The 15,185-nt window shown below is 53.4% G+C and overlaps 1 protein-coding gene across 1 annotated transcript in view; it reads right to left on the bottom strand.

Annotated features, from left to right (window-relative positions):
• Window positions 1-916: 916 nt before the first annotated feature.
• The window catches only part of LOC107098912 (ras-responsive element-binding protein 1-like), a 58,038-nt gene continuing 43,769 nt past the window's right edge, over window positions 917-15,185 (bottom strand). The window contains exons 6-18 of the mRNA XM_015396802.1: window positions 14,869-15,010; window positions 14,645-14,790; window positions 13,307-13,496; window positions 12,957-13,223; window positions 12,410-12,860; window positions 10,745-12,308; window positions 10,498-10,676; window positions 10,217-10,426; window positions 8,743-8,892; window positions 6,616-6,750; window positions 6,427-6,536; window positions 5,681-6,305; window positions 917-5,357 (exon numbers count right to left, since the gene is read on the bottom strand). Coding sequence (XP_015252288.1) covers window positions 4,810-5,357; window positions 5,681-6,305; window positions 6,427-6,536; window positions 6,616-6,750; window positions 8,743-8,892; window positions 10,217-10,426; window positions 10,498-10,676; window positions 10,745-12,308; window positions 12,410-12,860; window positions 12,957-13,223; window positions 13,307-13,496; window positions 14,645-14,790; window positions 14,869-15,010 — 4,717 coding nt within the window. The 3' untranslated portion in view covers window positions 917-4,809. The remainder of the gene's footprint in view (window positions 5,358-5,680; window positions 6,306-6,426; window positions 6,537-6,615; window positions 6,751-8,742; window positions 8,893-10,216; window positions 10,427-10,497; window positions 10,677-10,744; window positions 12,309-12,409; window positions 12,861-12,956; window positions 13,224-13,306; window positions 13,497-14,644; window positions 14,791-14,868; window positions 15,011-15,185) is intronic.

Genomic DNA, 15,185 nt, shown 5'->3' with positions numbered 1-15,185 from the left:
GGTGCATGTATCAAATCAGGCTAACACTTAGCATTGGTGCATGTATCAAATCAGGCTAACACTTAGCATTGGTGCATGTATCTAATGAGGCTAACACTTAGCATTGTCGCATGTCATAAATGAAGCTAATGCTTAGCATTGGTGCATGTCTCTAATGAGGCTAACACTTAGCATTGTCGCATGTCATAAATGAAGCTAATGCTTAGCATTGGTGCATGTCTCTAATGAGGCTAACACTTAGCATTGTCGCATGTCATAAATGAAGCTAACACTTAGCATTGGTGCATGTCTCAAATGAAGCTAACACTTAGCATTGGTGCATGTCTCAAATGAAGCTAACACTTAGCATTGATGCATGTCTCAAATGAAGCTAACACTTAGCATTGATGCATGTCTCAAATGAAGCTAACGTTCAGGAATTGAGGCATCTTTCAAATAAAGCTAACACTTGGCATCGATGCATGTTTAAAATGAAGCTAATGCTTAGCATTGGTGCATGTCTCAATGCTAAGCATGTTTAGCATAGATGCATGTTTCAAATGACACTAACACTTAGCATTAATGCATGTTTCAAATGAAGCTAACACTTAACTTCGATGCATACCTCAAATGAAGCTAATACTTAGCATCAATGCATACCTCAAATGAAGCTAACACTTAACTTCGATGCATACCTCAAATGAAGCTAATGCTTAGCATTGCCTTAAAATGCATTTGTTTTTGCTACTTTCAGGATTTTCTTCTGCTTTTCCTGCTAGTGCATCATGTTTGCACCCCTCAGGCCACCGTAGCATAAAGGCTGTAAATCCTCGGCTGATGTTTCTGGATTAGAGGGAATCTCTAAGCGTTGAACATTTCAATGTCAGGGTGGAGAAGATCAAAGAAGACAGAAGTATGATTCATGTTGATTGACACACCTTTCCTTTACATAATCTTTATTGCTTTTACTTATTGGGTTTGAATACAGAGGAGGTGTACATCTCTGAAACACTGTCATGTTTGCCAACAGCAGGGGACAGAAATGGATCCAGACGACTGTTTTAATGCTCTGTGATTGAGGTCCAGTACACAAAGAGAAACTCATTAAATAAGATTCTACGAAAAACAGAAAAAGGCTTCAAATCAGACGTCTGACTGAGAGTTTGGAGACCAAAACAAATAAAATCGAACCACATTTTCCGTGTCGGGTAGCGACGAGTTCACAGTCAAGTGCTAAATGTAGTGATTGACAGATCTGAATCATGATGTCATCTTTAAAAAAAAACAAAGTAATGTGGAAAAGCTGCGACTCGGGAAAAAAAAAACAACATGAAGCTTTTCAAATAATGGATTTGTGAAAGACCCTGAGAGCGAGATTATATATATTTTGATATTTATAAATGCGTTTGTAGCACAAGAAGTGATGCAGAAAGAAGAAATCATCCATAATTGGAAAAAAATTAAGATTAACATGCAAAAAAAAAAAAAACTAATCTAAAACTCACCCTTTAATTAATCACAATAGATTTTCACAGTTTTATATGCATTTATGTCATAGAAGAAAACTAAAAATAACCAATAAACCCAGACAGACTGTTCTCGACTCACATACAAGAAAACTCTACATAAAGCTTTTGGATTCAGAAGGATTCTTATTGCTAGTCCGAGTCCCTCGTGGACCCGCCGGGCCCCCAGGGGCCAGCTGGCCGGTCCAAAAAAAAACAAACCACCAGGTTCCTCACAACAGTTCTGCAGCATAAATGTGACATTTTTAATACATGGCTTCTTCTCAAGTCATTGCAGAAATTCACTCACACCGAAACACGCCTGGGCTCCGAATAAATACGTTAAAAACAGTCCATGTGCATTCGAATGGAAGTCCAGTATTCATAAGGCCTCACGCAGACGGACAGACGCCCCCCCGCAGAGAGGAGGCCAACACGGAGCCAGGAGAGAAAGGGACGGCGCCTCCACTGGCCTCCAGACCGCACTGAATGCAAGAGCCAAACATGGCCGCCAGCTTAGCTACGCTGCTAGCGCAAACTTTTTTTTTTTAATGTTTAGAGTCTTAAAATCGGAAGAAAACAGGAAAGTAAATTCAAATGTCGGATTTAAATTTACCTTAAATTCAGGTTCAAACATTAAGCGAATATTACCATTAGCGCTATGTTAGCTGGTTTATGCTAATTAGCCCCTCATTATTTGCTAAATCTCTAGAAAAAAGTAAAGTTCTGACAAATGTTGAAAACTGATAATGAACTACAGTTAGCCTGTTAGCCATGTAGCATATTCACTTTATTATAATAATATGATACGCTAGGGTTTATTGATTCTGGAACAGGCATAAATGCTTAGCTAGCATAACTTGGTCACGGTTTTGACATATTTTAGCTTCAAACTATCTGAAATAATTAGCTAAATGATGACGCACACAACAGATCCTCAAGAAAACGTTTGATTAGGAGACGACTGAGGACACAGAAAAGGAGCTATTAGCCAGTAAAGACTCCTTTTCATTTTTAGCAACTATTAGCATCATTCAAGTCGCTCATTTATGGAAGCGAATTCCAAAAAAATTATATTTCACACTTAACATTAAAGAGTAATGAGTAGAAAACTAAATTTCTATTTTGTTTGATTATTGCTGAAATCTAAACGGAAGCATCGCTAGCCTGTTAGCCGAGTAGCATCTCGACTTTAAAACCCATTTAGGAAACCAGTTCATTATAAGCTAGGCTATTTACCATGTTAAAATTACAAAAACAATTTATCTGCAAAAATAATTTTATTCAAATTTTGCAATGATAGCATAAAAAGAAAAAAAGCTAATTAGCTTAAATAGCTTATAGTAGCTAGCTTGCCAGTTATTGCTAGTAAGAGGTAAAAAAAAAGTTACAGCTAAGCTTTTCTACTTTAAATAATTTATATAGAAAGTTTTGGATGTTTTTAATTAATAAAGTGTCCAGTGGTTCGTCCCAGAGGCCCCTAAAGACGGCGAGCCTTTCTCCGCTGACCGGTTAGTAGTACAAACAGAAGAGGTGCTAGTCGTAGGTTGGGAAACGTTAGTGCCAGTTCAGGGCAGCGATGAGCCAATCGGAGCGGTTCTGGTTCCGTCGTAACTTGGTTTGTTTCTGATAAACCCGCTAAACGACCGACCATCCCTGCCTTACAGTTCTGTCAGAAGCCGCTGAGGCTCGATATGCTAATGAGGTCTAATATTCAAAAATTAAAAAAAAAGTTTTCTACGCGCCTCGACATCGCAGGAGACGGTGGAGTCGGAACGAAGAACCCGCCCCGGTTCTTCCAACATTTAGCCCTTTAACTTGATTTTTTGTTTTTAAAAATGTGCAGCAGGTTTATGAATTCACCCGTCCATCCGTCTCTCATGGCGTCACATGGCGGCCTCTGGAAACAGAAAACTAAAATTGATTGTCGCTAATGCTCAGCTAAAGACCTCAAAGCGTTGGGTCGAGTTTAGCTGCTAAGTTCAGACGTTTCCGAAGGAAAATAAGCGTCAAGACGAAGAGGAGACGATGGACTCTTGTCCAACGTGGACAAACAGAGGGACGTAATACTGTACGGGGGGGTAAACGCACTAAGCCTAGCTAGAGCTGAGTCCGCGGTCTGATTGTCTCGTTAGCTAATTACTCCACCTGCCTGGTTTTCTGCGCCGCGCAGATCGGAAGGCAGTGAGCTAGCTTTAAAAAAGTCGCGCAGCTTGTCCATGTCAGCTATCCTTCCTTAGCTGCCTCTCAGAAAACACCTGTGACGTCGCCGTGGCTACACTGACGAGTCGGCGCTCGTTGGCTCCAATTTGGCCCCGAGGCGGGAAGCCGGCGGGCTGCGGTCTGACCGCGTTAGCCGGAGGAAGACGCTGGATTTTAAAGGGCTACATCCAGACCTGCGTTAGCAGTTTCAGTTAGAAGCGAAAGTTGAGGTAAACTGAACCTGGAACAGGTGTTAGTGCTGCTACGCGTTAGCACGCCGGAGGCCCTGTAAGGATCCCTAAAGCAAACACTAGGGGGCGACGATGAGGGGGGGCAGCCTGGAGACACGCTCACATTCACACTACAAAAAAAACAACATTTGATTTGTTCAGTTAAAAAAGGAAATCCCTCGTCGTGGTCGGCGACACGTAGCGTCGCGCGGCGTGGGCCGACCTCTCTACGAAACATGGAATCAACAGAGGGGTGATGAGCAACCAATGGGGAGGGACCAATAGTGTGATGGGTTTAAAAAAAACAGAGGAGAACGACTCTGATTGGTTCAGGAAGTTTCCGTGAGTCCGCAGAGGAAGCCAGCGGCGTTTTTTTTTCCAGTTACCATTTCCTCAGTCAGTGTTCGCTTCTCCGAATCAAACCGGAACCACAAGAGTCCGTCTCTCCGACCGGTTTGACCCGGAATCACCCCCCCCCAAAAAAAAAAAAAAAGGTTGAATGGTCCAGTTCCGGCCCCGACGCAGAAGGATCTGGACGCCCCGCCCTCAGCTTCGGTCCGTCGGCGTCTCCTGCGTTGATCATCGAAAACAAAAACCTAGAACAATAAATCGTAATCATTCAATGTTTTTATTGCTGAATTAGAGATTTCCCCGAAACCAAAATAGTTAATCAGTGTCATAAAAAGCTCTAAAAGTTCCGATCCGTCCTCCGTTACGACGCGGATAAAGATTTAGCAAAATGACGTCTTTAGAAGTCGGACTAGTAGTAAGGCACTTCAAGAAAACGAGGCCCCCGTCTCAGGGAGGGGGGGACGTTCCGGGCTGGTTTCTTCGTCGATGGGGGGAGGGGGGGACGTCCTTCTGTGGTATGGCACTGCGGCGGGGGCGGGGCTTCAGTCTACGCCCACCATCGGAGGCTCCCCGTTAGGGAGGAGGTGCTCCAGGGGGGGCTTGGTGTGGATCTCCAGCAGGCCGTGGATGAAGCCTTCAGCGGGGGCCGCAGCGGCGGCGCCCCCTGGGGGAGAGCCGGAACGATCTTTGGCGCCGTCAGGTGTTGCGGAGGAGTCGGTGCTTGTCGTCGTCTTTGATTCAGTAGCTCGGGGAATTTCCGCGGAGGGCTCCTGCCGCGCGGCGTTGTCGTCGTCCGGTTCCTCTGCGGCGGCGGGCCGTGCCGGATCAGAACCGTCCCCCTCCGCCGAATCTTCCCTCTGAAACTCGCCCTCCTCCTCCAGCTCCTTGGCTCCGGCGCCGCCGCTCCCGCACTCGCTCTCGTTCTCCGACGGCGGGCAGGTGGAGGTCGGGGTGGGGGCGCGGGAGTCGCCGTCCTCGCTGACGTCGTCGCTGGCGCCGCGGGGCCTCAGGTGGATCCTCTGGTGGCGGACCAGGCTGTGCTTCAGGGTGAAGGTGCGCTCGCAGGTCTGGCACTTGTAGGGCCGCTCCCCTGGGGGACAGAGAGACGACAAACCGTCAGATTAGGCGGCGATCTTCTATTCCTGATTAATCTGATCTGGATTTCTTAATAATCTGATTGATCTTTAGTGACGACGTCGGCTGAGCTCATCGTAAAACCAGCTGATCAGTCGGGAATCGTCCCTCACTGGCAGCTCGGTTGGACAATGGAGATGCTGAGGGGTTACCATGACAACCAGACACTCAGCTCACCCGTTGCCCCACTGAGCCCTTCGTTAAATAAAGCGTCTAGCTACGGCTCTATCTTCCTGTGACCAATCAGAAGCCGCCGGTGGGCGGAGCCTCTGTCATTACCTGTGTGGGACCTCATGTGGCGGGTCAGGTCCTGCAGGGACCAGAATCTTTTCCCGCACTCGGTGCAGATCTTCTTCCTCTTGTCCACCCGTCCGCCCGCCGCCGCCTCCCCTCCCTCCGCGCTCTTTGGTTCAGACGCCTCCTCGTCGCTCCTCTCCTCCTTCTCCGACTCGCCGCTCTCCCCTCCGTCGCTCTCGTCTTCCTCCGCCTCCTTCTCTTCTGCCTCCAGCTCGGCAGCTTTGCCCTCCATCCCCTCCTCCTCCTCCTCCTCCACCACCTCCTTCGCGGCAGGAGGTGCCTCCTCCTCAGTCTTTGCCTGCGTCTCCTCGCAGAGGTGCGCCCTCTCGTGGCGAGCCAGGGTGGCGGCGTAGCGGAAGCTCTTGGCGCAGACCTGGCAGGCGTGTTTCTGGTCGGGCTTGGCTGCCGGGCTGCTGCTTCCCTCCTGGTCTTCGGAGATCTCCGCTGCTTCCCGGGGAGCAGAGGAGGGGGAGGAGGAGGGCGGCGCCTCCTGAGGAGGAGCAGAGCTAGTGGAAGACGAAGAGAGCTTGAAGTCGATGAGCTTCTTGCCAAAGTTCAGGTCGAGGCTCTTGTTGCTGTGACAGTCGTCGTCGTCTGTGACGTCGGCCTGAAGGTGGAAACGATCCTCAGCATCAGAAATCGCATTTAAAAACAGAAACTACGTGAAAAAAAGAGCAAATCTCCAGCCTGTTAGCCCTGAATCCTGTCTTACAGGCGGGAATATTTACCTTGCTGCTCAGTGGCTGCTTTCCTTCTGCTGCTCTGCTCTCTGGCGCCCCCTGCTGCTCAGCCTGCTCAGTGGTTTCTGCTTCCTGCTGCTCTGCAGCTGGACTGGAACCTGTGGGAGGATCAGTCTGGAGTCAGCCCGCTGAGTTCAAAGGAAAACCCAACTGATTCAAGCGTTATCATTGGCTGACCTTGGCTTGCTTTGGGGGCGGGGCTCAGCTGGGTGACCTCAGGAGGGGCGGGGCTGTTAACGGTGGATGGCGGGCCTGGTTCTGTGGTGAGGTCTCTGGGTTCCGGCGCTGGTTGCTCCGTCTCCGACTGGCTCTCTGCAGAACACAAAGGAACCGTCAGCCTGAGGGAGAGCGGACCCCCGCGGGGGTCGATACCAGACTCGGTGAGAAGCAGTCTGACCGGCGCTCTCGTGTGAGCCGTCGTTCACGATGGCGCCGTTGCGTCGCAGCGTCCTGTGGGTCACGCCGTGTTTGCGCAGAAGGTGGCGCTCACAGTTGGACTTGGTGGAGAAGAAGGCGTCGCAGCGGGGGCATGGAAACGGCTTCTGGCCTGGAGGAGATGGAGGAACGCCTCGGTTAGTGGTTCTGACCCGTGCGAAGTCAGAGAGGGCGCTGCTGACGCGGATCTACGGCCCAGAGGAGAACGCTTCCATTCTAGCTTTCTAGAAGCTCTCATTTCTAGTCTGAGTTTATCATTCAGTCGATCCTTTCCTCACTGAGACACACGGCATCTCTCTCAGTCTGGGTACTCGTGCGTTGTTGTGAATCCTCATCACTGTTCCATTTCGCAACACAACAGACAGAGAACGGACAAAGTCCGTTAGCCCGTCTGCAGCAGCCAGCCAGGGCTAACGTTAGCCCGTCTGCAGCAGCCAGCCAGGGCTAACGTTAGCCCGTCTCTAGTCGCCCTCTCTCTGCATAGCCGTGTGTGAAGGACCGCTGGCTAGGATGGCGATTTTTTTGTTTTATTTAGCAAAATGTTAATTTTATTTGTGTTTATCTGACTGTGTTTATTGTTATTCCCCCAATAAATGAAAAAAAGTCAATAATTTAATAATAATAATTTATTATTATGTAGAGACTATTAATAACAGACTAGCTTTGAAGGTGGTGATGTCATCAGTACGCTTCTTCCCGTTCTCCCAGAGTCCAGACTTTCTTGGGTTCTAGTCAAGAACGGACTTGGCGAGAACACGAGTCCGTACTCGCGTTCTAGTGAATTGATAAACAGCCAGGCTGTCTGCACGTCCACCCCAACCCCTCCATAGGGCACTACAGTGGTTACGCCATTTTCTATGAATGTCGGAACGTCTAAATGATGAAAACGTAGTGGACTCACAATTTCCCGTCACAGATATATCCCAGAATGCTTTGCAAGAGCTCTCCTTGCAAAGGATCATGGGATTNCCTCCTCCTCCTCCTCCACCACCTCCTTCGCGGCAGGAGGTGCCTCCTCCTCAGTCTTTGCCTGCGTCTCCTCGCAGAGGTGCGCCCTCTCGTGGCGAGCCAGGGTGGCGGCGTAGCGGAAGCTCTTGGCGCAGACCTGGCAGGCGTGTTTCTGGTCGGGCTTGGCTGCCGGGCTGCTGCTTCCCTCCTGGTCTTCGGAGATCTCCGCTGCTTCCCGGGGAGCAGAGGAGGGGGAGGAGGAGGGCGGCGCCTCCTGAGGAGGAGCAGAGCTAGCGGAAGACGAAGAGAGCTTGAAGTCGATGAGCTTCTTGCCAAAGTTCAGGTCGAGGCTCTTGTTGCTGTGACAGTCGTCGTCGTCTGTGACGTCGGCCTGAAGGTGGAAACGATCCTCAGCATCAGAAATCGCATTTAAAAACAGAAACTACGTGAAAAAAAGAGCAAATCTCCAGCCTGTTAGCCCTGAATCCTGTCTTACAGGCGGGAATGTTTACCTTGCTGCTCAGTGGCTGCTTTCCTTCTGCTGCTCTGCTCTCTGGCGCCCCCTGCTGCTCAGCCTGCTCAGTGGTTTCTGCTTCCTGCTGCTCTGCAGCTGGACTGGAACCTGTGGGAGGATCAGTCTGGAGTCAGCCCGCTGAGTTCAAAGGAAAACCCAACTGATTCAAGCGTTATCATTGGCTGACCTTGGCTTGCTTTGGGGGCGGGGCTCAGCTGGGTGACCTCAGGAGGGGCGGGGCTATTATTGGTGGATGGCGGGCCTGGTTCTGTGGTGAGGTCTCTGGGTTCCGGCGCTGGTTGCTCCGTCTCCGACTGGCTCTCTGCAGAACAGAAAGGAACCGTCAGCCTGAGGGAGAGCGGACCCCCGCGGGGGTCGATACCAGACTCGGTGAGAAGCAGTCTGACCGGCGCTCTCGTGTGAGCCGTCGTTCACGATGGCGCCGTTGCGTCGCAGCGTCCTGTGGGTCACGCCGTGTTTGCGCAGAAGGTGGCGCTCACAGTTGGACTTGGTGGAGAAGAAGGCGTCGCAGCGGGGGCATGGAAACGGCTTCTGGCCTGGAGGAGATGGAGGAACGCCTCGGTTAGTGGTTCTGACCCGTGCGAAGTCAGAGAGGGCGCTGCTGACGCGGATCTACGGCCCAGAGGAGAACGCTTCCATTCTAGCTGTCTAGAAGCTCTCATTTCTAGTCTGAGTTTATCATTCAGTCGATCCTTTCCTCACTGAGACACACGGCATCTCTCTCAGTCTGGGTACTCGTGCGTTGTTGTGAATCCTCATCACTGTTCCATTTCGCAACACAACAGACAGAGAACGGACAAAGTCCGTTAGCCCGTCTGCAGCAGCCAGCCAGGGCTAACGTTAGCCCGTCTGCAGCAGCCAGCCAGGGCTAACGTTAGCCCGTCTCTAGTCGCCCTCTCTCTGCATAGCCGTGTGTGAAGGACCGCTGGCTAGGATGGCGATTTTTTTGTTTTATTTAGCAAAATGTTAATTTTATTTGTGTTTATCTGACTGTGTTTATTGTTATTCCCCCAATAAATGAAAAAAAGTCAATAATTTAATAATTATTTATTATTATGTAGAGACTATTAATAACAGACTAGCTTTGAAGGTGGTGATGTCATCAGTACGCTTCTTCCCGTTCTCCCAGAGTCCAGACTTACATGGGTTCTAGTCAAGAACGGACTTGGCGAGAACACGAGTCCGTACTCGCGTTCTAGTGAATTGATAAACAGCCAGGCTGTCTGCACGTCCACCCCAACCCCTCCATAGGGCACTACAGTGGTTACGCCATTTTCTATGAATGTCGGAACGTCTAAATGATGAAAACGTAGTGGACTCACAATTTCCCGTCACAGATATATCCCAGAATGCTTTGCAAGAGCTCTCCTTGCAAAGGATCATGGGATTTTATCTTTTTTTTTGGGTGGAGAGAATAAAGATGGCGCAGGCGAGGAGGCGGAGTCTCATGACCAACGGGGAGTGAAAAGTAGTGGTGATCTATCTGAACGGTGATTTAACCAAGTTCACTATAGAGTCCAGTATGTAGTGATGGAGGGGTCAGAGGTCAAAGGTCAGACTGGATGTTTGACACAACCTCAGTCTGCTGCTAGAGAGAGATCTAATCAACCAATTAACCAGATAACTAATCAACCAACCATCTGGTTTAGATCTTATAACCGTTTCTCCCTCTGCCGGTGGTGCCGCCTCCCACTGTCGCCTTATGCTTGATCAGGAGGAATTACTGACAATAACGGGACACCAGATTCTGATCTGTTTTATCAACTGGATCAAACCGGTTTATAGATGAAACCTCTGTAGTTGTGTGATCTGAAGCAGCCCTGTAGGCCCCGCCCCCCGGCCTCAGGTGTTCCCTCCTACCTGTGTGGGTCAGCATGTGTCTCTGCAGCGAGCTCATCCAGGGGAAGACCCGCGGGCAGAAGGGGCAGGTCATCTTCTGCACCGAGTTGGAGTAGGCGTTCTTCTTCCCTTTGGTCTGTGGTACCGTCATGGCCGCCACAGCCCCGGCGGGCTTCGCCTCCTCGCCGCCCCTCCCCTCGTTCTCCTCCGCTCCTCCGGCTCGCTCCACATCTGTTCAGAGGAAGGAGTCTGAGTTAATCAGAGATCGGTTTCCACCGCCGCCTTTCCGGGCGCCATCTCACCTTTCTTCGCCGTCAGCTCTGCGGTTCCGGTCTGCAGATAGGTGCTGAACTTGTTGGCGTCAGTCGTGGCGAGCATCTTCTCCACGCTGGCAAACTCTCCGCTGGATTCCAGGTCGATCCCGCCGGCAGCGACCTTCTCCTTCGCTGCCAGAGCCGCCGGCTTCTTCCTGGACCGCCGTCTGCGAGGAGAGAACACATCAGATCCTGCGCCGCCAAGGGAGGAGGGGAGGAGGTGAAGGAGGAGTACCTGGAGGTTCTGTCGGACGCATCGTCACCCGGAGCATCCAGGATGGCGGAGGACGGCGAGGCGTCGGGGTCGGCCTGCGAGGATGAGGGGTTTCCGTCCAGCATGCCCTGAGCTGCAGAGACGGAGCTGATGATCTGAGCGATGGAGGCGAGCGGCGCCAGATCCTTCACAGAGGGGGGGGAGGAGGTGGCGGGGGCGGGTTTGGGCAGCAGCGGCTTGAGGCGCTGAGCTCGGCCGGCGGAGGGAGGCGTGGCTCCAGCGGGAAGCTGGTAGCCGCTCAGCAGGGGAGGAGGCTGCAGAGGAAGGAGGGCCGTCTTCTCCTCGGTCGCCACGGCGAGCTGGTGCTGCGGCTCCATGGCGGCATTCTGCTCCGTCTTCATTTCCCTCTCCGCACCGCCGTCCGCCTCCCGGCGCTGCCGCTTGCTGGGGATGGACAGGTCGATGGGCTGGTCCGAGTCGGAGCAGTCGAAGCCGTGGGAGGAGTTCTCCGTTTTGATGACGGGAGACGCCGTCTGGCTGCCCCGCCCCTTGGCAGAGAAGTCCAGCGGCTGGTCCAGTTCTACGGCGTAAGCCATTTCCTCCGCCTTCACCTGCAGGAGCATGGCGGGCTGACTGATCCCGTTCAACGCCGCTGGATTCAGGGCCGTGCCGGCGGCGGCGGGCAGTAGCGTGGTGATGTGACCCTCGATCTCGCGCTCCTGGACCTCCGGGTGCTGCTTCAGCAGGTGATGGATGCAGTTCCGTTTGGCCAGGAAGGCGGCGCCGCAGCGGCGGCACTCAAACGGCTTCCTCTGACAGCCGTTGTGCGTGCGCAGGTGGATCTGCAGCGCCCGGTACGTCTTCAGGTCCTCGCCACAGAAGCGGCAGGTGGTTTCGCAGGCCGTCTCCGCCTCCGGCGTGGTGCCGGGGGGAGCGGCGGTGATGGACGGGGAGGAGAAGGTGACGTACTTGATGTTCTTCTCGATGTCCTTCCTGGACGTCTTGGCGTGCTTCTTCCTGAGGTGGCGCTCGCAGTTGGCCTTGACGGTGAAGGGGTAGTGGCACATGCGGCAGACGTAGGGCCGCTCGCCGCTGTGCGTGCGCAGGTGGCGGATCAGCGTGGCCTTGTCCGGCGCCACGTAGTCACACATGTTGCACTGGTGTGGCAGGATGCCCAGGTGGAAGCGCATGTGGGCCTGCAGGGCGCCAGACAGAGGGAACACCTGGTCGCAGAAGCGGCAGGGGAACGTCCCTTTGGCGGCGGCGGGCCCGGCTTTGCCTCCCGCCTTCCGGACGTTTAGCCCCGCCTCCTCCTGGACCACCGTGGCGGCGGCCGGCGGCGAGTCGGACAGCGCCGTTTTGGCGTCGCCCGGCGACTCTGCTTCCATGTGGGGGCCGTCCCCCGCCGAGGATGGCGACTTGAAGAGGGAGGGCGTTGGGGGAGGCAGGCTGGGGCTGATGCAGCCCAGTGAGGCCTGCTGGGAGCTCTGCAGGGGGGGAGGGGTGGTGGCGCTGAGGCTGCAGCGAGGGCTGATGGGAGGTTTGGGCTTCAGCGGCGGCATGGCCTTCTGACCCGGGAGCTGACCTGGAGGAGGAGACAGGATGAAGACAAAGCGTCCAGAACCGGGGGACGGGAGAACCGGGGGACCGGAGAACCAGAGAACTGGGGGACGGGGGGACACTCACCAGAGAAACCCGGAGCCTTGGCCAGAGGAGGAAGCCCCATATGGTTGGGCGCCGCGGCCGCCACCTTCAGGATCTGCTGGATGTCGGCCAGCTCCATCACGCTGGCGGCGCCGGACTCCCCCGGCTTACAGCTGGACAAGGCGCCGCTGCCCGTGGCGGCGCCCCCCTCCGGCTGCAGCAGGAAGCCCGCCTGGAAAGGCTGCAGGGACAGCAGGTTGAGGGCGTCCCGCTGCGACAGGCCCTGCAGGGCGGAGCTGGACGCCTCCAGCAGCGGGATGCTGAGGGCGGCCAGCCCCCCCACACCCAGGCCCAGGGTCACCCCCAGGCCCCCGGACAGGAAGGCGGCGGCCGGCTCCTGGGGGAGGCTGAAGGACAGCGGCTCCACGTGGATCACCTTGATGCTGTCCAGGTGGGCCTGATGGATCTCGTCGTCCGTCGGACCGAGCTTCACCTGGAAGTCCAACAGAACAAGGATCAGGAGGGGTTTGGAGGAGGAGCAGGAGGAGGAGGAGGAGGAGGAGGAGGAGCAGGAGGAGGAGCAGCCCACCTTAGAGACGTGCTGCAGGCCCAGACCCTCCAGGAAGCAGGACTGCTCTGATGCCGGGGGTCCAGCTTCAGCGTCCTGAGCTTCCTCGGCCCGCCTCCCTCCGTTGGCCTTCACTCTGTCCTCGACCTCAGCAGCGGGTTTCTCCGCGTGGGAGACGGTTCTATGGAGGTCCAGGGCGGAGCGCAGAGGGAAGGCCTTATCGCAGGAGTCGCAGACAAAACGGTGGAACTTACTGATGCAGCGCCGCAGGTTGGACTCACACCAGACCTGGAGGGACAGACGGACGGGTCAGAGACCTGACGGTTCAGAGCAGCGACGCCGATGGCGGCGAGGGGTGGGTGGGGCTCTACCTGAGCGATGTGAGCAAACTTCTTGCAGGAAAAGTCGATGAAGGCGAGGTCGTTGAAGCCGGTGGGGATGGAGGGGTTGTTCTGGATGAAGGGACGACCGCTGGGGTCCTGTGGGAGGAGCTTATGGACGCCAGCATTGTGGCGCAGCAGGCCGCGGTGGGTTCTGAACGAAAGGCAGCAGAGATCACACCTGTAGAGGAGATCAAAGGAGACGCTCAGGTGATCTATCTCTATAGATCTGCTGCTATAGGCTTAGACTGCTGGAGGACATAGGGACCCCTTTTTCATCATTCTGCTTCATTCTATCTCTATAGATCTGCTGCTATAGGCTTAGACTGCTGGAGGACATAGGGACCCCTTTTTCATCATTCTGCTTCATTCTATCTCTATAGATCTGCTGCTATAGGCTTAGACTGCTGGAGGACATAGGGACCCCTTTTTCATCATTCTGCTTCATTCTATCTCTATTCTCCCACTCTGCAGAATCTGTTAGTTCAATCTCTAACGTTCTGCTCTCTCTGCTTTTTCTCATAGTAGCTTCATCTGGTCTGTTCCTGTTTGGCTGTGACTCCATCCTGGAGAGAAATATCAGCTGTGCTGCTGCCATCAACACCTTTGTTTCTAGATGTTGGAGCTTGGCCTGTTTTCCAGTGTAGTCCTGTTTCTCTGACTGTGACTAACTGGATGTGCTCTCTTCATCCTCTGACATGGGAGCTGGCTCGGAGCTCGTCTGCCTGGCTGTGTGTTTCCTGGACGGGGCCGCCTGTGGAGCTGGTTGACAGTTGCCTTTTGTATCTATGCTTCTTTTTCTATGTCTGCTTCTGTCTCCTTGAACCCCAGTGGGCCTCAGCAGATGGCCGCTCACACTGAGCCTGGTTCTGCTGGAGGTTTCTTCCTGTTCAAAGGGAGTTTTTCCTCTCCACTGTCGCTACAAGCATCAAAGTGCCCTGAGATGTGATGTGAATTGGCGCTATAGAAATAACCTGTCAGCTGTCTGAGTTCTTCCATCAAACTAACTTTCCTTTCTCTCCTCTCCTCTCCTCTCTCCTCTCCTCTCCTCTCCTCTCCTCTCCTCTCCTCTCCCTGCAGTGCAGTCTATCCTCTTACCGGCTGATTAAGGAGGATTTACCTCTAAGTATTCTCCTTCCTCCATAACGAGCTCAGCGCCGCCTGCTGACCTCATTCCTTCCCTCCTGTCCTTCATGTTTTCTCCTCATATTGTTTTCTAATTTTCCACTTTGATCTTTCCTCCTTTGCTTCCTGGTTAATTTTCCCGCAGGAACAAACTGACCTCGGGTGTCTCTGATTGGCTGAGATGGGTGAGTTCAGGTCGTGTACCTGAGCATGGTGTCTGGATGAGTGTCCATGTGAGCGTCCAGGTCCAGTCTGGAGCTGCAGGTCTTAAAGCAGATGGGACACGGCAGCAGCTCCTCCTCGGAGCCCTGGACCGCCATGAACTCGTCCGCCGCCGCATCCTCCATCACCTGGACACAGAACCGAGCCGTTCTAGTTCTCTGAGGAACACGGGCCGGATGGAGCCCTGAGCGGGAAGAACCGGTTACCTTCTTACTGGGCGGCTCGTCTCCGAGCTCCTCCTCCAGGCCCTGCCGCCGCTTCATGGAAGGACGGCGGCGTTTGGTCGGGGAGGGAGGGCTGCTGAGGGGGATCAGACCGTTCGGGTCCTTGTCGTGGATCTTCATGTGCCTGAAGAGGAGGAGAGATGAAGAAACCGGTCAGACCCAAGGGATTCTGGGAAAACATTACGGTCCAGCTCCGTCTGACCCCGAACACTGAGACTGTGTGAGACATGAGGGGGAGAAAGGAGACGTCAGAGGGAGTAAGGAGGCGTCAGAGGGAGAAAGGAGACGTCAGAGGGAGT

This window comes from Cyprinodon variegatus, unplaced genomic scaffold (assembly GCF_000732505.1).
Source record: "Cyprinodon variegatus isolate N-32 unplaced genomic scaffold, C_variegatus-1.0 Scaffold821, whole genome shotgun sequence".
In the NCBI taxonomy this organism is placed as follows: Eukaryota; Metazoa; Chordata; class Actinopteri; order Cyprinodontiformes; family Cyprinodontidae; genus Cyprinodon; species Cyprinodon variegatus.
Note: the sequence above shows the minus strand (reverse complement) of the source record. Positions and strands in the feature narration are given on the sequence as shown.